At 32.7% G+C, this 27,117-nt stretch overlaps 1 protein-coding gene across 1 annotated transcript in view; it reads left to right on the top strand.

Moving 5' to 3' along the window:
• Positions 1–27,117, top strand: part of VPS13B (vacuolar protein sorting 13 homolog B) — a 754,271-nt gene that overhangs the window by 453,400 nt on the left and 273,754 nt on the right. Inside the window, exon 31 of the mRNA XM_069465462.1 lies at positions 19,707–19,910. Coding sequence (XP_069321563.1) covers positions 19,707–19,910 — 204 coding nt within the window. The remainder of the gene's footprint in view (positions 1–19,706; positions 19,911–27,117) is intronic.

Here is a 27,117-nt window from a genome sequence, read left to right as displayed (position 1 = left end):
ATACAAAATACAAACATGATTGTAAAAATAGGTACAAATTAAGTTAGTACATAGATAATTTTTTCTGGTTTATACTTTTTTCATATTTTTTTCTTTTTTATTGAGTTACAACTTACAAGAAAGTATATTACTCATTTATATACAATTTGATGAAGTTTTACATATGTATGTATTCACATTACCACAACCCATCCACCTCAGAAAGCTTTCTTATTCACATCCCAGCCAGGATCCTGTACTCCAAAGATAACCACCATTCCGACCTCTAAAACTGTAGATTACTTTGACATAACTAAATATTATGTCAAGTTTTCAGTTGTGAAAAATTTCACAATAGTTGTCGTCTATAAATTAATCTATTTGACATATTTTCTGAGCCAATTTCAAATCATACAATTGAAAACAGAAATGATATTAATCAGAATTAAAGCACAATTTTTAACTTTAGTTGGTCATATCTTAATATCAAATAATATATTTTTCTACTATGACATTTTCTGTGTAAATCTCTGACTGCAACCATAAGGAAAAAATTAAAACGCAATATATAAAGATTAAACATTTTTATTTATAAACATCTTCATTCAATAAATTTTTAAATATAGTTATTAATAACCATGATTATGACATGAGCTTTTAAACCAGTTTCTATCAATTTCATTTACTGCTACAGCTAATTAGCGAAAACTGTCATATACATATGTTTGTGGCATTTGTACATCATAAATTGCATAGCTTCTTTAAAGGAAATTGTGCTTTGTATTCTGGGACTTCTTTGTCCTTTAACTGAATTGACTGTCGTCCAGGTATGGGTTTGATAAACTGACACAACAGTGAAAAGAATCCCTGTCCCATGTCAGCTTATCAAACACACTGTGGACAGCATGCCTTTGGCACTGAACACATTCCCAGTCATTTAGTTCTAAATAGAAGTCACGAAGCTTATGTTTAGTGAAACACAACCTCAGTATTTCCAGGTGATTTTTAAAGAACACCTGATAAAACTGAGGTATAGTACCACTAAACTTCAAGAATTTTCCAAAAACTAGAGAAAAAAATAACATGCATAGAGTTACAGAGTTGTAGTGTCATTTGTTCAGTTTGATGACAGAACATACATTAAAAGTAATCATTTAATAGCCTGTCATTCTGATAAACAGTGTCAAGTTATGTTGTAAATATATTTATACCGTAGAATAAAACAATAAAATCAAATACATTTTGATCTTTTTAAATCCTACTTCATATCACAACAGATATCAGAAATCCTTCAGTTTGAATCTCTCACTATTCTTTTTCCAACTTTATTTTATTTGAAAATGTTCATTCTTAAATATTTGGCAGCTTTTTTTTTTTTTTTTTTGGAATAGTATACCAGAATCATTTGTACATTATTCAGGTTAAAGTATGGGCATGTCTGAGAGATATTTTTAAAAGTTTATTACAGTGCTATAAATATATTCAGATGAAAAGCTAACTTATAAGGTGATATAGGTCTAAAACATGTTTACTTATAATAATATTTAACTTCATTTACACTTATCTACAGTAAAATAGTTAAATCTATAACAGTTATGAGTGAATTTGCCTCATATCATACACAATGTGAAAACACATTTTTCCAGATTTATGACCCATACTTTTTTAACCCTTCGAAGAAGAATTACATTATGCAGTTACAATACCTTATCAGTGGAGCTCCACTTCTGTGCTGCAAACGGAAATGTAGTGCAACAGTGCCGAGCAGAAGCTGTTCTCCTCTTTGGAGAAAATTGCAGTATCCAAGAGCTTTTTTAACAAGGGACTACTTTTAAATGTGTCTGGTCACCTCAAAGGATATGTAGAGCATTTCCTGCCAGTAGAATTAGAGGAAGGAAGCACCAGGCCAAAATGTTTGATGTGTGATGTACTGTAATTCTTTTCATGTGTTTGGTGGCTTTTATATGATGATCAATGTTCTGCTACCAATTGTGACCATAGTGTGGTCCAGGTCATTAAAGTTCAACCTTCCTTAATATATAGGGTCATTAACTATACCTAGCAGCAGCATTATTATAATTAAGGATACTATTTTCTTTTAAATAACCACCTCTCATTTTCATTAAAATATTTATTTCTTATAAGTGGATAATCATCCTAGTAACTGTGATTCTCATGAAAGAGATGATTCAACATTAAAGACTGCCAGTACTAACATTACTGTAGACAGATGCTCTTTAGGTTTGCTAGCTCTACCTGTAGACCTGGTTTTTAAATCAGCATTTTCTTTCCACAAACTCTTATTGGAATATAAAGTTCAAGATGGAAACTGCCTTTACAGTGTAGTTTTCCTTGGTGTGTGAGTCTTATGGGCAAATAAGTATTGACGAAATTGCTTTCAGCAATATTATATGCCATTAATGGAACAAAGTGTGATTATCACTGATGTTCTTAATTATTCTAAGATCACATACTGTAAAGCAGTAAAGTGCTAAACTGCTATTGGTTTAGGCTGTTTTTTAAACAATGTAAATGAGCAACAGTGGCTGATTATATATAATGGTAAAGATTTGATAATAAGGTGAATGCTCAGCTGTAGAGGATTGGTTAATAAGGGACTATCCATGCAATGAAATTCTAAGCAGCCATCACAAAGAATGATATGTATGCCTCTTTATTAGCATAAAATGGTATTTAAGTATTTGTTAAGTGAACAAAAGTATTTTTAAAACTGCATGTATAGTATGATCTCATCCATTTACATGTTTATGTGTGAATGTGAAATAGCCTGTATGGTTGCACACCAAATTGTCAAAGGTAGTTGCCTGTGATGATGGGTCTATGAGAAGTTGGGTTAGTTGGTTGTTTTTATGGATATTTCCTAGTTTTTTTAGACTAATTTGAATTCTGTAATTTCAGTTTTAAAAAGCAGAAAGAAAATGGCAGTTTTATAACCATTAGATCTTTGAGGCTTTAGGTATTTATTTTAAATTTTTAAGGTTTTTTTTTAATTTGTATTCAGTTTAAAGTATATGAAAACAGATCCTGTATTCTTTCATATTCATCTTTTCTGTGATCTTTAAATTTGGTTTTGGATCCTTTTAAATTTTACTTTTAGTATAATATCATTTGCTTACCCAGTAGTCATTCAGCACTTGACAAGCTGACTATGGAATATGTGCTCTATTCTGGGGGGTAGGGGAGTGTTTGAAGGTTAGTTATTTGAGGAACCAGTTTCATCTTTTCTCCTTATATGAGTATCCAGATATTTTTGGTATTTATCTTTTGTCTCTCTTTCAGTGCTAGTGTTGGATACATCATTAATACATTAATGTGAACAAGACTACAGGCAAGCACCAGATGCCAAAAAGGCTCTTTCTATAATGAAATAAGTTGTCATTCTTCCATTCATAGTGAATCAGTTTTGCTATGTTGTTTATTTAGTTCTTTAAAATAACTTGTTAATGCCTACCTTATGCCAGCTATTTGCAAGATGTAAAGCTACATTGGTGATAAAAATATTCATAGTTTTACTTTCATGGAACATAGTTTAATCATCTTTATCATTATACTTAAAGTATATTATTTGACTGATTTTTTTAAACATCATTATCTCTAGGCAAAGAAATATATGGTACGTTTAAAAAACTCACAGAATTAATTAATTTATTTATTTATTTTAGTAGAGACGGGATCTCTCTCTTGCTCAGGCTGGTCTAGAACTCCTGAGTTCAAACGATCTGCCCACCTTGGCCTCCCAGAGTGCTAGGATTACCAGAATTTTTTTATATCCTGAGTGTACTAATGTAGTATCTGCGTTTATTTCATCCCATGAGAAGATATTTCATGAGAAGTAAATTAAGCTATTGTCAGTGTAGCTTAACTCATTTTCATGTCATGGTTTATAATGTTAATATTTAAGATCTTAATAGTCATGATTGCATTGTAAGCATAATGAAATACAAGGTAAAAATTTCTTTTTTACAAATGAGAAATTTTATTATTAATTTGTAAACAATTATTTAATTGGCCTTTAACAAATAGGTTCAATAATTTTCTGCACATTCTATTGCATTATTTTGCAGCATGTTAAGATATAGATATACAACATGTATATCTCAAAAGCATGTTATTGTTGAATGACAGTTATGTATGATGGCATTTTAATATAAATGTGATTTTATTAATGCAAATAAAATATGAACTGCAGATACTTTGAGTATTTGGAGAAGAAAGTATTGATGTATAATAAAATTTAAATGATATAATGAATAAATGCATTTAAAGAAATTGGTAATGGAAAATATGTTTAGAAGTAAGTATGATAATGGTTCCTCTTATTGAAGTATATTCTTTTCCTTTTTCTTTTTTCAGTACCTTAAAACAGAAAGGACATATTTACTTCTATAAATGATTATATTTTTAAGGAATATTTTACAGTGTTACTGAAAAGAAAAGAGATTTAAAATTCATCACCAGCTAAATTGGGAGTCAGTTTTGTAGCATCTCTTTAACAGCTGTTTGACCTCATTGTTTCTCAGTTCATAAATTTTATTTTAAATGCTTTTGCCTCAAAACACATGCTAAGGTGTGAAAAATATCCTTTTTCACCACTTTAATGTCTCAATTTTATTGGTAGAATATTTCCTAGCTGTTTCCCCACTTTTAACCATGTCATTTTTAGAACTAAATTTTTGAATTTCAAGAATTTATAGGTAATATTCCATCTTACCTAAGGCAGTTTCTTTTGTATTCCTTTTAAGAAATACAAAAACAAAAAGTTTTTGTATTTCTTTTGTAACCAAAATCTAAAAACTACATAATTGTTCTCTGGATTTCTACTGTGGTTTTGAGTCCCTATTTCGAATAGCTGCACTTTCATGTTTTAAATGTTTGTCTTTGCTATTGCTTGACGTTTTCTTTTCTATTACAGGGTTATTTTCTTAAAATGTGTAGGGTCATGGTATAGAAGCACAAATACTAAATATTTTTGTAGTCATTATTTTTGTAAAAACTGCCAAATATACATTATTATGTTGTTTATATATTGCCTTAATTCTCCATATGCCTTTTCTGTTTTATGTTTATGGCTTAGAAAAACTCCAGGGGTAATGTATTTCTTAATTATACTGTATATTAGTATTACTTACCTGATTTTACTTTTATAAAAGAATATTGCTCTCTGGTATCAATTAAAGCTTATATAAAGATTTATTGACAGAATAGATAGTGTAGCTTAAATATTTTGGTCAAATAGTTCATATTTTGCTGAATAAAGTCAACATTATGTGGCTAAAGCTTTTGATATACTACTAAATCAACTCTTTCGATATAAGCATAAGCATATCACATTTATTGTTGCCACATTTTTTAACTCTGCCATGTTAAAACATTGATGCCCAAATAATAAATATATCTCCATACTTTGGGGGATAAGATGGAGAAAAAGATTTTTTACGTTGTGATTTTCCCTGAAGAAAAAAATATATCTTTATATTAGGAATGACAGAATGGTGTTTCGCATCCTAAGTGATCTGTTTTCATCGTCATTAGTTCCTTAATGTGCAAGTAAAATATAGTACTTGGAGTTCTTTTCTGTAGTAATATTAATATATAATATTTTAAACTTAATTATTCCTGGATATCTAGATAGCATTTAATCCTATATATAATGGAGGTTTTTCTGTAGTACCTCAACTATTAAGTTTCTATAGGAAAAAGTTTTCAGAAGAAACAAATTCTAATGCCAAACCTTGGAAAACAGCAAGCACATCCCTTGACAGTATGTACATTTACAGAATTTCCTTGTCACATCATTGCCATTTAGAATCATAGAGTGTCCTAATTCATATCCGTGTAATTAATCACATCTTGATTATAGATGTTAAATAAGGGTTATTTTCTCAGAAGGAAGTTTTTTGGGGCTGTAGATATCAGAGCAAAACTCAGTGGCAGAATTGGAGCTAGCTGGGATCTTGAAGAATATGTTGAGTTGTAGCACATATGCCAGATAGAGGAAAAGAAGGGCATCAAAGAATAGAAGCAGAAATAAAGCATGGTGCATTTAGAGATGTGAGCAGACTTGTTTTATATCAGAGGATTTGTTATAGTGGTATAATGAGAGACAGAGGTGGGGGAAAGTGATTGAGATCAGATTGTGGAAGCTTTGAATTCCTGGTTAAGGAAATCGTACTTCATTATCTAGGTGCATGGGGACCCCCTGAATATTTTTGATCAAGTTTGCACTATTTTTGGAGGATTAAATACAGTGCCAAGCACATGATAGGTGCTTAAAGAGCACAAATTCTCACACGTGACTGAATAAATTTGAGTTCCAGCCTTTCCATTCTCTAGACAAGTAGTCACTTGGTAGATATCGCCTAATTGTTCTTTAAAGTGATTATGTCAGATTTACATTCCCAATAGTTGAGTATGAGATTTATGTAATCCTTATAATTTTATATAAATTAATGCATGTAAAACATTTACACCTTGTCTGGTACATATTAAATATTCAGAAATATTTTCTGTATTTTATAATTTATTCATAATTATAATTGTTGAATATTTTTTAAACAATTGCTTAACCTAAGTGTAGTATTTTGATTGAATTGGGGAAAGGATTCTATCCCTTTTTGCTTATGCAAAAGTAAAATATCACTAATGAACTAAGAAATTATGTATGTACCACAAAAAAAAACCTTATAAGTATCCTTATCCCACCTACACAAGAGGTTTATATCAGTTAAAAATTCCCAGATAATTTTCAACTTATAGTTTCAAGCCCTACCTAATAGTAGGTCATATTAATAGCTAGCATTTGGATAGCATTTCACAGTTCACAGAGTACTTTCATGTATATCACCTCCTTTAGTTTTCACCACAGCCTTAGGTACTGCTCAGTAATATAATTCATATTTGCAGTGGAGAAAATGAAGCCCAGGATCGATCACATGGCTAGCTTGTGCTGTTAACCACTACACCATTAATTTCATTTGGCCTTTTTATTGAAACAACTCTATCACAACAATACAAAGAACAAGAAAATGTGTCTTCTATATCCACCACCTACCTCTGTTCTGCAACTTGCTGTGTGCATATAAGACTCTTCACTTGAATATTTACAATTTCATTCATAGATTTTTTTATTGTCATATAATATTCTATTGCATGAGTATACCAGGTTATTATTAGTCATTCCTTCTATTGATGGACATTTAAGTTTTTAGTTTTTCTTTATCACATATGGTATTAAAATGAATATTCTTCATTATTCTCCTTATACACGTTTATATTAATACTACTTTCTCTAGGGCAGCACTTTCTAATAGAACTTCCCACGATAGTGGAAATTTCTATATTGGTGCTGTCCAATACAGTAACCATTTAGGTACATGTAGATACTGAAAACTTAAACCTGTGACTTGTGCTAAAATTTTAAAATTGTATTTAATTTTAATTAACTTAAATAGCCACATAAAGCTAGTGGTTATTTTATCGGGGAGCACAGCTCTAGCCTATGTATCTAGAAGTTTAATTATTAGGTCATAGTTTATGCATAGCTTCAGTGCTGCTACATATCACCTAATTATTCTTTAAAGTGGTTGTGTCAGATTTACATTCCAATAGCTGAGTATTGGGAAGAGTGCATTGCTCTCTACATTCTGGCAAACACTTAGCGTTAATACTGTTGCACTATACACTACACACTTAGGATTGTCTTAGGACTGGATGTTTACTGGATGACATTTAGGGAAATGTCAACTGGAAGTGATACTTTAATGAATGATGCCCTACTGTGATTACTATAGATATGTGCCCTCTGATGTATAGTGATAGAAGGGAACTTAGGGAAAATATGTCAAATTTTCTAATCATATGTTGGACTACAAAGTACTTGTTGCTGTCTAGAAGATTCTTGATTGGTATTTTTCCTTTAAAAAAAATTTATTCTGATCAATTTGCACATTAAGATATTCATATTTTCAACATTATATATTAAGAGATTTTCTGAACTATTGCTGCATTTTTAAAAAACTAATATTTTTCTTTACAAATAAACAGAGAATTGCTTAATGTTTACTGTATGTAAGTTTGCTAACATTGACTGCTGGTACCTATTCCTGACCAACTTTGTATTATTTGTGGGTTTGAAATGACTCCATACATTATCAGTTATATGTAAAGTTATGTAGCAAGATTTTTTTTAAAGGAGTTTGTTTATTATATACCAAATCTAAAGAGTTTTTTTCCTCTCCATATTTCCTGTTTTAAATCAGTTCTAATCTGTAGCCTTGGAAATACTAGCATTATTAACTTTAATTGGAAGTGTCACAGTTTTTCACCCAACTACATATCACGCAAATACATTTTATTTTATTATTTTTATTTATTTATTTATTTATTTATTTTTGAGACAGAGTCTCGCTTTGTTGCCCAGGCTAGAGTGAGTGCTGTGGCATCAGCCAGCAACCTCAAACTCCTCGGCTTAAGGGATCCTCCTGCCTCAGCCTCCCGAGTAGCTGGGGCTACAGGCATATGCCACCATGCCCGGCTAATTTTTTCTATATATATTTTTAGTTGGCCATATAATTTCTTTCTATTTTTTTTAGTAGAGACGGGGTCTCGCTCTTGCTCAGGCTGGTCTCGAACTCCTGATCTCGAGCGATCCACCCACTTCGGCCTCCCAGAGTGTTAGGATTACAGGCGTTGAGCCACTGCGCTCGGCCGCAAATACATTTTAATAAAGCATAATCTTACGTTTTATTTTGAAAGCCAGTTCTCATATTGTTATGTATACAAAGTAGGCAACAAGAGGGGACTGAACTTGTAGTCAGAAGGTGTAATTTCCATTTAGACTATGCTATTTCTTAGCCTTCTTACCTAAAACATCAGCATCTGTAAAATGCAATCTACCTATAGCACTCTGTGAGTGGTGATTTACCAATATATTGAAACTCCTTTGCAAACCAAAACTGTAAGCAAATGTACAGTGATATTGTTGGTATTATTGCTGTGATTTATGTGTATGTATGTAGTTGGAATTACAAACCACTTTATAGTTTGGTAGTAGAATCTAAATGATGTGGAAAGAATATAATTGAAGAAAAAAGTTTAAATGATAGAAACATAGTAATAAAAATGATTTTGGTGAGATATAAAGGGAGATATCTTTGTTAACATTTTTATCAGAGATTTTCCAAGCAATTTGAAATTAGGACTGGTTTACATATAGTCTAACTAATTTATCTTCAATTTACTTTTTATAAATACTTTTATAGGATTTTTTTCTTATAGAAATTATTCAAAAAATTAAGAAGAACCTGACTTCCTTTTTAAATAATGTACTATGAACATTTCTGTCATTAGATATTTTAAAATTTTATTTTTAGTGAGTCAGCTGTGAATTTAAATATCATTATTATTGCTGACCATCTTTAGCTGATATTATGAATAAAAGGGAGTCAATTATGAATCCTAACTTAAATTATAATGTTTGAAAAGAAGTCTTCTATGTTAATGTAATTTTATGTGTAGGAGATGATGGGTAATGATTGATTAGTAGAGAAAGAGAGAATGTTACAAACAATAGAATTTCATAGAAATTTTCAAATAGTATACTCAGATTGGATTTGGAAGTAGGAAATCTGTTAATGACAAATCATTTATTTTGAGTAAATGAAATGAAAAAAATTGGATAAAGATAGGAGGAAAATATCTGAATGAGAAAGGATGCACATACAGTTGGAATAAAGTCTGGGTGATTCAAGGTTTATAAAATAGAAGTTGACTTGCAGCCATGGCAGATTTTATAGGAGAGTCCTAAAACAGAAGTGTTGCCAGAGTTATGTTGTAGAAACATTAGAAGCAAGTAGGAAGTCTGACTATCTCTAATAAGGACACATTATAAATTTGATGTGCTTATTTTATTACCATCTTTAGAAACCTACAGAAAAGAAACCTAAAGAATGTAGGGGTTTTACTAAATTTACAGTTAGTCTTTCAAAGTCACCTATGTGGGAATTGCAGTAAACTTCACTGCTAAGAAAGACCATTCTGGGCTTTAATATATATGAAGTTAACTTTTATGCCAAGTACTTCATGTTTTAGAAATCTATGAGGATTTTATATAAACACACCTGTAATATATTATTCTAACATTCTCAAAAAACTCTTTGATTCCTGGTGTAATAATGAATTATTATATATTATTGCTTAAATTCAAACTATGAAAATAAAATGCACTCATTCTAAAATTTGTTTGAATATTAATGAAAGAATAGTATTTAGGAATTGTACTCTTTTATTAGTACAATAAGGAAGATATCGCTTAATCTTGTGAAACTTTATAGTGGGAGTGTGATATGTGTTATATATACTATTTAAAAATTAAAAGGCTAGAATCACATGTGACAATGCTTTTACTATTTTTTCATAAACTAGCCTTAACTTTCCTAGACATTACTTTGCTGTTTTTATTGTTATTTTTTTTAATTTGAAGTGTTTCAGGCCATCTTATCCACATCCTATATGTTAGTAGTTTAAACCTACATACAGAATTTTGCATTTGTTATTGTTAAATTTCATCATATTAGTTTTGATTCACTGTTTCCAGTATTTTGAGATAATATAGAATCTGGATTCTCTCATTTACTGTCTTAGCTATACTTCCCACCTTTGTCATCTGAAAATTTGATGACCAATCTATATGATTTCATTAAAATTAATGACAAAAACCATTTAATTGAGCCAAGGTCTCTGGCATGTTACTAGAGACCTGACTCCATGTAGATATTGTTTGGATGTAGTATTAAATCAGCTCTAAGTTTATTTTGCTATGTTTTCCTCAAGTCCATATTTCTCTATTGTGTTAATAAAAGTGTCTTAACAGAGTCACTTACACACTTTATAACATCAAGTTTCTTAACACTGATGCTGTTTTCCCATTTGTTATCCTTGTCATACAACCGAAAAAGAAATGTGTCTGATTTGGCTTAATTTGTTCTTAGTTAACTTACATAACTACTAACATAGAACACTTTTTATTATAAGTGCTCAAAAACCTTCTGATAGACAATCAATTTTGTTGAAGATCAACATAATTAAATTGTTTATAAAATTAAAATAACATTTCCTTTTCTATATATTCTAGTAGCTTCCTTTCTCTGTAATTTCTGAGATCACATATAGGTTCTTTAATAACATCAACAGATTTTTCCATGCAGTCATGATCAGTTAGTGCATTTCCTTGGAATACATCTATAACAAGATGAAAGTTGTTTGGTCTAGTTTGGTATACTTTTCACATTGACCATATAGCTTCTTAAATCATCATGCCAATATAACCCATTGATAACATTAGTGAGCAAATGAGAATTTATCAGCCCAAGTTTGTGACTAATTGAAAAAAAATTCAAAGCTCATATTTTCTTGAAGATAAATTGTGAAAATTTAGTTTATTTGCTTAACTAGTAAGAATATTTTGAGAATCTTCAAGTAGAAAGAGATGAATATTTATACTGTGGTGAAGTTGCCTAGAAATGTAGGGAAACCATTTTTTTATATAATGTTCTGTTTCAACTTAAGAAATTATTTAAAGGGTCGTTTTGTTTATTAAACTGCCTCTGTATAATCAATGTTCTTTTGCATTTTGTAGTGCAGAGTAAGACCAATTATACGGATTCAGTCTCAATGCAGGCCAGTCAGCTTCTTTCTTACCCACTGTAGTAACAGCAATAACTAGGTGTCATTTGTTAGATACTAAGGATATTAATTAAAGTTACCACATTAAATCCCAGAAGAAACCTATATATATGGGTAGATATCCTTATCCCCTTTGGGAGAAACTGATATTAAGTGAGGTTAGGTGACTTTCCCAAGGATACATAGCTTGTTAAGTGGTAGAAGCAGAATTTGAATGTAATTGTGACTTTAAAATTTTTGCCTTTAATACAGTATTATAGTGTACCCTCCTTGACCATGGAAACTTAACATTAGCCAACTGTCTTACAGAAGTGTGCTATTCATCCTAAAATTGACTGGGCCAGAAGTTGTCATTGTAATTACAATTGGGAAGTACATGTACTGGCATTTGTAAATGAATTGTGCCACAAATGATTGCATACAAAGCATAAAATAAAACCGAAGATGAAGCCCCAGAGAACACCAGTATCAAAAGGGACAAACAGAAAAAAGGAATCTAGCAAAGGAGATTAAGGAAGTTTAGTTGATACGTTATTAGCTTACTCTATGTCAGATGCTGCCTTGCATGGGTTAACTCATTTAACTCCTCCAGTGACTTTACTTTTTACATGAGTAAAATGAAGCACTGAAACTTCAATTTGTCCAAAGGCAGCCCATCCATGGTAGGTGGCAGAGTTAGGATTATAGATACAGGAAGGCTAAATTTTCAGTTTATGCTCCTCACCAGTATGCTACACTGCCATTTTGAATTATCGCATGTCCAGAAAAGTCTGCTGAGTTAATGACTGAAAATTGCCCATGGATCCAGTAATTAGAAAATCAGTTGGGGTCTCTTCCAGGAAAATTTCAGAGAAATATAGGAAGGTAGGGCTGATATCTGATTGTTCTTGGTTAGAGGAGAAAATAAATGGTGAGAAAATGGAAATACTGAGAGAAAAATAAGTTTCTGGCTAAAGGGTAATGTGAGAGAAAGAGTGGTAGTAGCTGGGGGGATGTAGAGTCTCAGGGAGAGAGTTTGTCTTTCTCTTTTACAAAGAGAATAACTTGAGCATGTTTTTAGCCAGAAGGGTAAAAGGTACAAGAGAGAAAAGGAAAAAGTAATTGAGTAAAATCCCCACGGGAAGTAAAGGGAGTAAAAAAGAATATTTGTTACTCATTCAACTTTCATGTATTAAAAGCCTACCATGTGCCAAACCCTGTTCTAAGTGCTGTGTACTATGAGGGTGAGAAAAAAGGACATGTCCCAGCCTTCAAAGAGTGAATTAACAGAAACCTTAGCCTTGAAGAAGAGAAGAGATGTTTCCTCTGAATAGCTCAGTGAAGGAGGCAGGGCAAATATTGTCTGTTTTATAAATGAAATAGCCGCAGATTTATTGGTCCCTTTCCCTGCTCATGTCAGTTCTGAGAGCAGAGATGTAATGTTGAAGTCAAAGAGATGTGATGCTCCAAGTATCAGAGTGGGGTTTTTGGAATCAATAGGGATGCTAGTTTAGGTAAAAAAAGAGAGAAGGGAAAGGGCATATTCCTCAACCCCAGTTCAAACCTGCTGATTCATAATCTCTAGAGGTGGGAACTTAACATTTTTAACAAGTTCCCTAGGTGATTCTTCCACCCTCAAGATGAGAACCCCTGCCCTAAGTCATGGAACTCAGCATTGGTTTCAGCCTGACAGTCAACCGTGATATTCCCTGTTTTACTCTGAAAATTACTGTCGCTTACAGATAAATATGTAGCCATTTAATTTAATCAAGACATAAAGTTTTACTTCTTTTTACATTCCTATTTTCTGGCTTATTTAACATTTTGTAGATCTCAGTTGAGCTATAAGTGAATGAATTTTACTTCTTTACAGTGAATTCCCGAGATATGCCTATTCAGCAGTGAGTAGTAAATGGTTCAACATGAACTGTTCCTTATGTAAACATACAAAAGGCCTGACCCAGACTAAATCAATTTAAAAAGGAAAACATTAAAGCTATGTTTCCTGTTATATACTTAAAGTCGTCTTTGGTTCCTATGATTACATTATTGACCAACTATTGCAGACTTTAGTTTATCCTCCTACACCACCTGCCGAATGGTTCAAATGGTATGGGAGAAGAGTTTCGGAAGGGCAAAGCAATTACAATTATAACTCCTACATTTTAGCCAATAAAGCAGCTTTTTGTGTTAAGGGTAAGGAAGTTATGGGCATCTTAACTCACCCCCTTTCCTGATTTGAATTGCTAAAAGGTTTTAAAGGCTACAATAAGGAGAGGGAACAAAGTTCATAGAGCATATATAGAAGTATGTGAATCTGAGACAAGAAAATATAATTCCTATTTATGATAGCAAACATTTCTAGGAAAAATATAATTAGGAAATGAAACAATAAGACTTTTTTATTATAAGGTATTTACATGGTATTTTTTTGAGGCATGCATTGTTAATATTAGGTATTCTGGTTCTCACTGAGTTAGTTCCCCAGTAAAGTATCATTCTATTAGAATTCTTTGCTGTAATTATCCTGCAGTTGTTTCTTGTGCTGTGAAAACTTGAGGCACTAAATCAAAGCTCTCTTGAATAAAATATACTTTTGTTTTTGGCATTGTAACCAGATTGTTTTTCACTCCTGCCACTCTGTTTTTAAGTTAGAAAGTTTTTTGCTTAGGGAAAATAGTGTTTTAAAAGTTCTAAAATTGTAAAATGATGTCCAACCTTTAAAAAAATAAAAATAAATTATTTTTGGATGTTATGCCCATAACTATTTATGTATTTATATCTTTAAAAAAATCTAATGTACCATGAGATATGAAATATATCAGAAGACATCTTGCTCTAATAGTGCTTAATAAAAGTTGATATACCTTATAAATGTATATAATTATGATTTGTCAATCAAAAATAATTTTTAAAAGTTAATGTATGGTATTTGAAAACATTTTGAATGTTTTCTTAATTTAGTATTGATAACCAAAGCAAAATGATTCAAATATTCTATAATAATGACAACTTGTTTTGAGTATGTATACAACAAAATAGGAGCATATTTTATATACTTTTAAAGAATAAAGAATAAAGATTAGCTACTATTTCAACTTGAGGAAAAAAAGCCTCAACTATTTTTCAGAAAATAAAGTAAGTCGCTGTATTATAATACTAGCACATTTTTCTCTAACTATAAAGAATTGAAAATAAGTCATGGGGATTATGTGATAAGGAAGAAAAGTTAGATTTTTGTTTTCTAAGTCTGAAAAAAACTATCCTGTATTTATTTTTATCAGAGAAAAATCAAACAAAACTTGTAATGTTTATGCATATTTGCTAATTCCTTAAAATATAATTGTTATGTTAACCAAAACTAATAAGGCAAATGGCCTACCTTTACAATTTATAATACGAACTTTAATTTTATACTTGGGAAACTGCCTACATAAGAAATACATTGATGTTTCCTGGTTTTGGAATCTCAGGAGGCTAAGAAACTGTTGAACAAACTGTGTTTTTTAAAGATGAAAGTATATTTTTAATCGGCCTAAATTTTCCACAGTAAACTTTTTCTTGGCTTAGAAAGGAAGCGGTTTATTGCATATTAACCAGCATCGTATTAAAATGTTTTTAGGTTGATGAAACAGATCAAATTAGAAAATGTGAGTAGAATTCATTGAGTTTGATTTATTATTAGTAAATTGAGGGTCAGTGGTATTCTCTGCTAAGCTTTTGCTTTTTTTCAGAACCCTAATATATGCTTTGTTTAGCTAAGTCTGTCTTTCTCTCACTTTCTATTCATTTTACTTCTGGGGTTTTTTTGTTGGTGGTATTTTTTTGTTTGTTTTGTGTCTTGCTGTGTTTCCAAGGCTAGAGTGTAGTAGTGGCTCACTGCAACCTCAAGTTTCTGGGCTTGAATGATCCTCCTGCCTCAGGTTCCTGAGTAGCTGGGACTACAAGAGCACACCACCACGCCTGGCTAATTTTTCTGTTTTTTATAGAGACAGGGTCTCGCTCTTGCTCAGGCTGGTCTCGAACTCCTGAGCCTCAAGTGATCCTCCTGGCTTAGCCTCCCAAAGTGCTAGGATTACAGGCATGAACCGCCATGCCAGGTGTCATTTTTACTTCTGTTTAACATTTTATACAGAGGCTGAGGAAAGATTCAAAATACGATGATATTTTTTCTAACACACTGAAATGTTTATGATACGATGACTTCTGTGCCAGACTCTTTATGTATTATCTCACTTAATTTTCATAATTACGACTCAAATCCAGGTTTTTCTCTGCTCCTGACTACTGTGCTACTATATAATTTATGTAACCTATTTGGCAGCGGAGAAAATGCTAGTTTGCGAAGGTGAGCCCAAGCTGTGGTCTGTGCCTCTTCACTCCCAAAGGCTGGACCTTGTAGGGGACACTCTACGTTTGGCTTGAAGCCTCCATTGCCTTATGGCATTGCTTCCTTCCCTGCCTTTCTCCATGCCCACCATTTAGAGCCTCTTCAAAATTTCTGGATGTGTTATTCTCTCACACCATTGGGCCTTTGATCCTGCTGTTCCATTTGTCTGAGATATGTTCTTTATTGTATAAAATAAGATGACCGGGTTTTTTTGAACTCATTGAAACATTGCCTTCTCTTGCTTCAGCTTCCCAAGTCTAGGTCAAGTGTCCCTTCTGTGTGCTTCCAGTTGCATTCTATACCTAACCTTTTGTAGCATTAGCTGTTTCATAATTGCTTCTAAATCGTCCACTAGACTGTAAGCTGTATGAGGGCAGGGACCTAGTATTTTTAGGGCCTATCAAAAGACTTAGCATACAGTGCCATATTTATCTGTTAAACAAATGAATGTAAGTTAGGTTTGGAGAAAGGACTGCTTTGAGAAGAGGGTATCGTTTTGACTTTCCTGACTAAGGCTAGTCATAAGGAAGAACTTGGTTGCTTTCCACTACTTGTTAAATTACCAGAAGCTTTATACTGTCAGGGTATAGTTTTAAAATAGAGTCATCATTTTTATGTAGAAAAAAGAACTGTATAAGGAGAAATAATGGTATATTGGTGGAAGAAATAAGAGGACAACCTTTATATTAGTCCCACGGTGAAAGGATAAGAAATATTGTCTATGGACAGTGCTGATTAGGAGAGATTTTTTTCATAGTAAGTTGTAAAATCTTCATAAAGATTTTACTGTGGATCTGTTTGATCTCTACAACATCATAGTTATGTTTCCTTTTTTATGGTAAATATAGTTTATTTGGCCTTTGATCTTTGTTTTTTCTTGAATGCTGGAAGTTTATCTAAGTTTGGCTTTGTTGATCTCTCTTTTTTATTTCATTAATTTCTGCTCTATATGCTTCCCTCTGTTTTTTTTTTTTTGTTGTTGTTGTTGTTGTTTATTCTACCTTTTATGTTTAGCTTATTAATTTTCAGCCTTTTTTCTTTGCTAAAACTAGCATTTTAGCCAATGAATTTTGCTCTAAGTGCTACTTTATCTACATCCCACAACCTCATGCATAACATTTTGCTTTTAAGTATTTCTTAATTTTTATTACAATTTTTTTGACCAATAAGTGACTAATTTAGAAATTTGTTTTTAAATTTCCAAAGGCAGTTTTTTGAGTTTTCTTCTTTAGTAAAATATCTAATGGAATTGTAATTTGTTCAGAGGATACAGTCTATATGATATTAATTCACTGAAATGTGTTGAGGCTACCTTTTTTGCCTAGCAGATAGTCAGTTTTTATAAATATTCCTGTGTGCTTAAGAAGCCAGAAGGACACAACCAAAAAAGAAAACTATAAACCAATATTCCTTATGAATATAGATATAAAAATCCTCAATAAAATTCTAGCAAAACAAACTCAGCAGCACATAAAAAAAATAATCCACTATGACCAAGTGGGTGGGCTTCATCCCAGAGATGCAAGGATGGTTCAACATATGTAAATCCATAAATGTGATTCACCACATTATTAAACAGGAGCAAAAACAGTGATCATATGATCATCTCAATAGATGCAGAAAAAGCATTCAACAAAATTTAGCACCTTTTTATGATAAAAAGTCTTAACAAAATAGGCATAGATAGAACATACCTTAAAATTATAAAAGCCATATATGACAAACCCACAGCCAACAGCATAATGAATGGGGAAAAGTTGAAAGCATTCCCACTCAGAACCGGAAGAAAACAAGGTTGCCACTGTCACTTCTTCTATTCAACGTAGTGCTGGAAGTCCTAGCCAAAGCAATGAGGCAAGAGAAGGAAATTAAGGGTATCCAAATAGGGAAAGAGGAGGTCAAACTATTGCTCTTTGCTGAAGATGTGATCTTATGTCTAGAAAACCCCAAAGATTTTGCCAAGGAGTCTTGGAGTTGATAAATAAATTCAGCAAAGTCTCAGGCTACAAAACCAATGTATACAAATCAGTAACATTCCTGTACAACAAAAGTCAAGCTGAGAATCAAATCAAAAACTCAATACCTTTCACAGTAGCTACAAAGAAAATAAAATACCTAGGAATATATTTAACCAAGGAGGTAAAAAATCTCTACAAGGTGAACTACAAATCACTGAGGAAGGAAATTGCAGATGATGTAAACAAATGGAAAAATAAAAATCCATATAATGCTCATGGATCAGCAGAATCAGCATTGTTAAAATATACATACTACCCAAAGTGATTTACGGATTAAATGCAATCCCTATCAAAATACCAACATCATTCTTTGTAGATCTAGAAAAAATAATTCCATGCTTCGTTTGGAACCAGAAAAGAGCCCAAATAGCCAAAGCAACCTTAAGCAAAGAGAACAAATCTGGAGGCATCACTTCACCAGACTTTAAGCTATACTATAAGGCTATTGTACCAAAACAGCATGGTATTGCTACAGAAATAGAGACATAGACCAATGGAACAGAACAAAGAGCCCAGGTATAAAACCATCCACATATTGCCATTCTGACCTTTGACAAAGTAGCCAGCAATATATACTGGGGAAAAGAATCCCTATTCAGTAAATGGTGCTGGAAAAATTGAATGGCCACATGTAGAAGATTGAAACAGGATCCATATCTCTCACCACTCACAAAAATTAATTCAAGATGGATAACAGACTTAAATCTAAGACATGAAACCATAAGAATTCTAGAAGAAAATATTGGAAAAACTCTTCTAGATATTGGCCTACGCAAAGAATTGATGAGGACGACCCGAAGGGTAATCATAGCAACAACAAAAATAATAAATGGGACTTGATTAAATTAAAAGCTTCTGCACAGCCAAGGAAACAATCAAAGCAAATACACAACCTACAGGATGGGAGAAAATATTCCCATGCTATATACCTGATAATCAGAATCTACAAAGAACTCAAGCAAATCAGCAAGAAAAAAATCAAACCACCCCATTAAAAAGTGGGCAAAAGACATGAGCAGAAGCTTTTCAAAAGAAGATAGACTAATGGCCAATAAACATATGAAAAAATGCTCACTAATGTCACTAATTATCAGAGAAATGCAAAGCAAAACAACAATGAGATATCACCTAACCCTAGTGAGAATGGCTTTTATCAAAAAGTCCCAAAACCATAGATGCCTGCTAATAGATGAACATTAGAAAGAGTTTTTTTTGGGGGGGGGGGAACTGAATTTAAGTTGTAGTTTTGTCACATACTAGCTTTGTAACTTGGACTATCTTTCAGTCTCTCTGAATTGTATTCTCTGGTAAAAAGGGACATAATAATATTAGTAGAACCTAACAGCATCTCTGGGACTGAAATCATGTATGTGAAACTACTTAGAAAAAGAGTACAGTACCAGGAATAATGTAGAAATCATTGCAGTGTGGATTACCATAAGTGATAAGTTTTTGATAAATTTTCAAATCATAATGTATGGTAGCTTTCTAAAACCTGTATCATAGATGTGATTAACCTAGTTTATTCATCAGTAGTCCAAAAAAAAAAAAAAAAATGGTTATGGTACTATATCAGTGAACAGAAAATACATAGAATGTTTATATCGTCTGTTTCCTTTCTTTCACTGCCTTTACAGAAGAGCCTTGAACTTAGGAATTCTTCGAGATCCTGGATCAGAAATTGAAGATAGACAATACCAAATAGATCTACAATCTATCAATATTGGTACTGCACAATGGAGTCAACTAAAACCAGAGAAGGAAAGTGGCACAGGAGGGGTGCTAACAGAAAGTGAAAGGAATTCTCAAAATCCAGCCCTTGAGTGGAATATGGCCAGCAGGTAGGAAATGATTGATTTGCTAATACTTCATTGCCAGAAGAATAGTTGGTGATATAATCTTTAGCATATCCAACCTAAGTGTTTTGATATTACTTCTGCTTTTCATTACAAACATAAAATATATTGTGTAATTGTAGCTGATGATTTTGTTTGGAAACCTGCTAGTCCTACTGGTGTTACACTGTAATTATTACAAATTTAGGATTGTGTAAGCATTTTTTTAACATCTTGCTTATTTGATGAAAGAATCCACTTCAGGCTACAGGATACATTCACATTTTCTCTTGAAATCTATTGTTTTGGGGGTCAATTATTTTACTTATTTATCTTTTTCTTTTCTCTTCTTTTCTTTTTCTTTCTTTCTTTTTTTTTTTTTTTTTTTTTTTTTTTGAGACAATGTCGGTCTTACTCTGTTGCTCAGGCTGGAGCTCAGTGGCGCAATTATAGCTCACTGCAGCCTCAAACTCCTGGGCTCAAGCCATCCTCCTGCCTCAGCCCCCTCAGTAGCTGGGACTACAGACATGCACCACCACACCCAGCTAAATTTTTAAATTTTCTGTGGAGACAAGGTCTTGTATGTTCCCAGGCTAGTCTCATACTCTTCGCCTCAAGTGATCCTTCCGCCTGGGTCTCCCAAAGTGCTGGTATTACAGGCATGAGCCATCATGCCTGGCCTACTTATTTAGCTTTAGCTTATTATTATTTAACTTATTATCTTATTAATAATAAGAAGAGAAAAGTAACAAATACTGTGTGAAGTTTTATTTAAGTTAGAGTGCAAGGAAAAACCAGTTTCTGGCTCTGGAATTTTTTCCATCCAGTTTATCTAAAAGCATCCTATGTTTACAGAGAGCATTTTTAGAGGAATTACTCCTGAATGTGAACTGTTAAGATTTATAGAGAGCCACTGCCAGACTATTCATGGTTCTCAACAGAGAGAGAGGTAGAATTATTTGCCATTAATAGAAACAAGGTACTAGGCATTAAAGCTACTTTGTATATTGGAAAACTGGAGGTCTTTATGATTTTGAGACAGTGTTAATTATTTTTCATCTGCTTTTCTACTTATAAGATTGAATCAGTAACATCTGTTGCTTATAACACACCATGGTGGTTTGTTGATTGAATTTCTGGAAAACATCTTGTGCAGACTTTATTGCCTGTCTTCTGTAATGCTGATAGCTTTGGTTCTGCCCCTTTACCACCAATGCTGTGTTTGTCCATGGCTTGACAGTAATAATAATGTCAGCATTAATAATAGATTATACAATGTTTATCACTTAACCTTCCTTATTTGACATAACTTTCACAGTAATGCTACTAAGTAAGAACTGTTATTTTCCCTGATTATTCATGAAGAAACAAACCTAAACAAGATAAACAATTTACCTAAAACCAACAAATAAAACGTAGTTTGTACTACTAAGCATGGCTTATAAGACTCTTCTTCCTCAGAGGCCTTTGCATATGATCTTCTCTTTACCTGGAACTGTCTTAACCCACCCTTTTCACTTGCCTAATTCCTGTCATTTATCAAGTCTCAGAGTTCCCTGAGCCTGTCACAAAACCAAATTAGGTCTCAATTGTGTGTTCTTATCATGTCACTTAGCTTATTTTATTCTAATTATCTATATACTTGTCTGAGTCCTGAGGCAGAGATCCTTACCATCCTGTTCATTGATTTATCCCCAGACATAGCACTACCATAATACAAAATATATTATTGTAGTCCTTCACTGAAAAGTAATCGAATGTGCCCCTGAAGAGGGGTATAAATTTGGGTGAAGAAGCAGCACAGTCAGCCAAGGTAACTTGCCCGGCAGCTGGGGAGTGAGTATTTTTGTCATGAAAGAGGATCTAGGTGGAAAACCACAGCATCAGCTACACCAATCATAATCTCCAAATATTACGTCAGACAGCATCAAGTCCCCTCATTCCTCTTCTTCACACAGTTTTCAGATCTAGGAGGTGCTTGCTTATGAAACTTTCAGCTTATCATGTCTTTAAAAAATAATCACAAATTCTGTATTCAAAGAAGATGACCCTTATTTTCCTAGGAAACTTTATGGCCACCTAGCCTTAATTATATCTGTTGTATTCATTCTTTCATTCGTTTAACAAACACATTGTGTGTGTTTTAATAATTGATTAAAATAAAATTCACATACCATAAAATTGTGTTATACCATTTAAGATGAACATTTATTACATTCACATTATTGCACAACTACCACCTCTATCTAGTTCCAAAACACTATCTTCACTTCAAAGTAAAACTTCTTATCTGTTAAGTAATTTTTCTCTATCATTCTCCCTCCTCCCAGCTCAAGGCAATGACCAATCTGCATCCTGTCTTTATGGATTTATCTATTATGGATATTTGATATAAATAGAATCATACGAGATGTGATCTTTTATATCTGACTTCCTTCACTTAGCATGTTTTGTAGGTTCATCCACGTTGTAGCATGTATCAGTACTTCATTCTTTTTTATGGCCAAACAATACTCATTCCACTGTATGTATATAGATGGTCCCTTACTTATGATGGTTCAACTTAATATTTTTCAACATTATGGTGGTTGTGAAAGCTTTTTGCTTTCAGTACAGTATACAGTAAATCACATGAGATATTCAACACTTTATTATAAAATGGCTTTGTGTTCAATAATTTTCCTCAAGCGTAGGCTAACATAAGTGTTCTGATCACGTTTAAGATAGACTAGATAAGCTTTGATGTTCGGAAGGTTAGTTTTATTAAATGCATTTTTGACTTACGATATTTTCAACTTATGATGGGTTTATCAGGACATAATCCCATTGCAAGCCAAGGAGCATCTCTGTGCCACAATTTATTCATCTATTGATAGACATTTGGTCTGCTTTTACCTTTTGGTATTGTGAATAATGTTGCTGTGGATATTGGTGTACCTGTTCAAGTACCTGTTTTCAAGTATTTGGATATACACCCAGGAGTAGAATTACAGGATCATATGATAATTTTATGTTCAACTTTTTGAGGAACTGCCAAACTCTTTTCCACAGTGACCGAACCATTTTATATCCCCACCAGCAATGTTTGAGGGTTCTAGTTTCTCCCCATTCTTGCCAATGCTTATTCTCCTTTTTTACTTTTTTTAAAGTAACACCACCCTACTGTGTATGAAATGGTGCCTTTTTGTGGTTTTGATTTACATTCCCATAGTAAGAAATGATATTGAGCAGCTTTCATGTACTTGTTGGTTGTTTGTACATTTGCTTTGGTGAAATGTTTACTTAAGTCTTTTGGCCCTTTTGTAATTGGGTTGTTTGTCCTTTTGTTGATGAGTTGTAAGAGTTCTTTATTCTGGATACTGTACCCTTATCAGATGTATGATTTAGAAATGATCTTTTCATTTTATTGATGTCTTTTGATGCACCAGTTTTTAATTTTGATGAAGTTTAATTGATCTATTTTTTCTTTGGTTGCCCATGCTTTTGGTGTTTCTTATATCTAAGAATCCATTGCCAAATCCAAAGACATAAAGATTTAACCCTGAATTTTTATTCTAAGAGTTTTGTGGTTTTAGCTCTTATATTTAGGTCATTGATGCATTTTGAGTTTTTTTTGGGTTTTTTTAATGGAGTTTTTTTGTATATGGTATGAAGTAAAGGTCCAACTTGATTCTTTTACATATGAATATCCAGTTGTCCTGGAATCATTTGTCGAAGAGGCTTTTCTTTACCCATTGGATGATCTTGTTACCCTTGTCAGAAATTAACAAAGACTCTTAAATGTCCAGTCTATACAATTGAAGATCTTTTACACTGGAGAAACAAAATGAAATAATTTCTAATGTGTTCCTATCCTTTAAAGAGTTTAGCATCCAACCAGAGAGACAGAATAGTTAATTAACCATTAGAGTGCAATGTGGAAAATGCTATAATAGACAAACATGGGATACTTAGACTTACAGAAGAACCATATCCAAATCAGGATAAACACATTCCATGCACATAGGAGATCTCAGGCACAGACATAAACAAAATAATAAATTAATGCAAAATTGACATAGGTACAAAATAGAAAATTTAAAAAGATAAATAAATGATTAATTCTATGAGTTGGGGTTTCAGAGAAGGCTTCAAGTACATTGCTTTTGAATTTGTTTCCAAAGAGTATGAGTAGCAGGAGATGGAGAGAGCATTCTGAACTAAAGAAGCAGTAGATGCAGGGGCTAGAAGTATGAAAGTGTGACATGTTTTATTTGATTCTGATTACCCAGCATGTAACAGTGTGCTTGGCACATGGTAGGTCTTAATGAAGGGTTGAGTGAATTAATGAAAGATTGAATGATTACATGATTTGGTAGAGCTAACAAATCAAGTGATGAATTTGAATATTTCTGAGAGATGTTGATTCAAATGAAGACAGGAAATTTTAGATCTGATGTAGCTGATGATTAATCCTAACAGAAGTATAAATAAGACCTTAAAATAATTCCATTTTGTTTTTGAATAGATATTTGAGATACAATTCAAAAAATATAAAAAGAGACACAATAAGAAATAATTTGCTCCCTCTCCTGACCAATATCATAATAAATGGCAATCTTTTTTTTTTAGAATGAGAAAGTACATTTTATTGACAAATATCTATGCTGATAGCCAACAGTCTTCTAGAAAGATAGAGAAGTAGAAACATAATGTATCTTCCAAGATCAAATTTGCCTTTTTAGGTTTAACCATCCCACTGTACCATAGGTGGGAGAGTTTGCTATGAAATAGTCTCATGACATCTGGACAAACAGCTGGAAAAAGCTTTTTAGTCCCCAGCTCTAAATAGTCACAGTGCCACAACTGGCTTTTAAACAGACCCAACTCCTTAAGGTGGATTTTAGACATTGGTGCTTGTGTCTCAGTTGCGTAAGTTGCCTATTATAAGTGCAGCACTTTTCGCCTTCTTATTATGCCACTTGTGGAATTGGTTCCAAGGTCTTCTGAATGACAATCTTTGTAGTGATTTTCATTCATTCCTCCTAGGTACATTACTCAAATTTTGTCTTTAATTGTGGTGTGTTTGTATTTGTATGTTGGGGGCAGGGGATTAGGGAAGTTAAGTATGGAGAATCATGAGATTTTAAAACTTACAGATCTTCTGCTTCCAAAATCTTGATTTTTTTTTTTCAGCTGAAGGTATATATCATGGTTCAATCAAGACCAGCAGAACCATTTTGAGTATTAGAGAGTAAGGGATTTATTTTAGGAATAAAATCTTAACCCACTTGTAGAGGATGCTAAGAAGTAAGAGTCTGAAAGATAGAGTTGGAGGATCAGTCACAACCAACCCTGTTGAAGCTCTTGACTTGGGTGAAAATGTCAGAGCTTTCAAAGAAACCTGGGAAACCAGGAATGTACAGCTGCTAGAGTGGGACCACAAGAGGTTGTCAGCTCTGCATCTGGGGTGGCCTGGAGTTGCTGTTGGTCAGTCAGCAGTGCCAGTGGTCAGGAGGAAAAGGTAGTCACAGAGCCATGTAGAGTGAGGACAGGCTAGAATCTGCCAGCACTTTTCCAATTGGTCTTTCACTGCATTTAAAACCATGATAATTTTCAGAGACTATTGGCTACTATTTATTAATACCTCCAAATCTTGTGCAGGTTTCTCTCTGGACAAACTCTAAACTGAACCATTCTTAGCAAGTCATTGTAAAACAAAACCACTACAGGAAACTAAATTTGAGGAGGTTCCTTGGCTTGTCCAATGTCACTAGACAATAGAGCTAAGTCTAGAACCTTGGTTTTCTTACTCTTAGTCAGTTACTTTTCTATTTAAGGATGTGACCCCTCAGGCTTATGCTAAAGTGCATTGTTAGCTAGTCATTTGTTTTTCTTTTTCTCTTAGCAATCATTTTTGCTACATCTGGGTTTATTTTATAATCTGAGGAAATGAAGTGCCAAGAACTAAAGTACCTGTACTGATGTCTGCCATGTGCAAGGTTGCACATTCAAATCACTGTTGCTATTTTATATGGTTATTAGTGCTTGGGGGTGGGATATGTGTGGAAAGTTTGTCTTATGATTTCCTGAATGTACCACTATGCCTTAATTCTCCAAATTAATATTAATATAATTTTCTTGTATATAATGTTTAAAGATATAATTTGAATAAACTTTTGAAAACTACACTTAAAGATAAATAGTTTGATTTCTATCACACTATGTTTATTTGTTCCTGTCACCAACTATCTGTGTTTGATTTCCTCGGGTAAATTATCTTTTAAACTTCATTGTCAGAGAAATAGTTACAGCATACTTATTTGTTTAAATATTTTAATATGCACATATCAAATTACATACTATATTATGTGGGCCTTTTTTGCACACATAGAATTTTCAAAGGTTGTTGTTACTATGTTTGCTTAGCAAGCTGAATTTGAATTTGACAAATTTCTAAAATGATTAGTCTTATATTTCACAGTATTGATAACATTGAATATGGGGAACTATGGCTACGTGTAGACATTAAAATCTCTAAACCATATATTACTGGTCTTTATTTCTGAGAGATTATGATTATTCCATGTGTCTTTAGATCTCTTTTATTTTTTAGATAGTTACCCAAATGTTTACACTTCAAAGGAGCCCTTCCATAGTTTGATTAGTGATTAATCAAACATGAGATTTTTTTTCCAGAATTGCACCTGAAATCATAAATAGGAATGTGGAAGGAAAGTAGTTTTCTTTGTTTGAAATCTTCAACCTGAAAGCCATCACTTTTATCTTATTAATTTGAGAGGATGTCAAGCTAATGTCTAAGCAAAATTTGGAAGTTGGTCTAATTCTCATACCTCGTAGATTAATGCCGAAAGTGATTTAAACCTACTTAAATTATATGATTTTATAATTATTTCCTAAAACCTTACCATGACTTTACATGTTATTATAGCTTTAAAAATGAAATAACCCAAGAAGGAAAAAAATTCCACAAAAGACACATTCCAAAAAATAAAATGAAACAAATCTCCTGACTCTCTCTGTCCCTTGGTGGATTCCTATTTATACCCTCAAGACACATTTTTTTTTTAATTTCAAAATATTAAGGGGGTTCCAATGTTTTTGTTACATAGATGGCTTTTATGATGCTTAAGTCAGGGCTGTTAGTGTGCCTGTCACCCGCATAGTGTTCATTGCACCTGAACAAAAAAAAAAACAACCAAATAGAATTTTC

This window comes from Eulemur rufifrons, chromosome 3 (assembly GCF_041146395.1).
Source record: "Eulemur rufifrons isolate Redbay chromosome 3, OSU_ERuf_1, whole genome shotgun sequence".
NCBI classification, from domain to species: Eukaryota; Metazoa; Chordata; class Mammalia; order Primates; family Lemuridae; genus Eulemur; species Eulemur rufifrons.
Note: the sequence above shows the minus strand (reverse complement) of the source record. Positions and strands in the feature narration are given on the sequence as shown.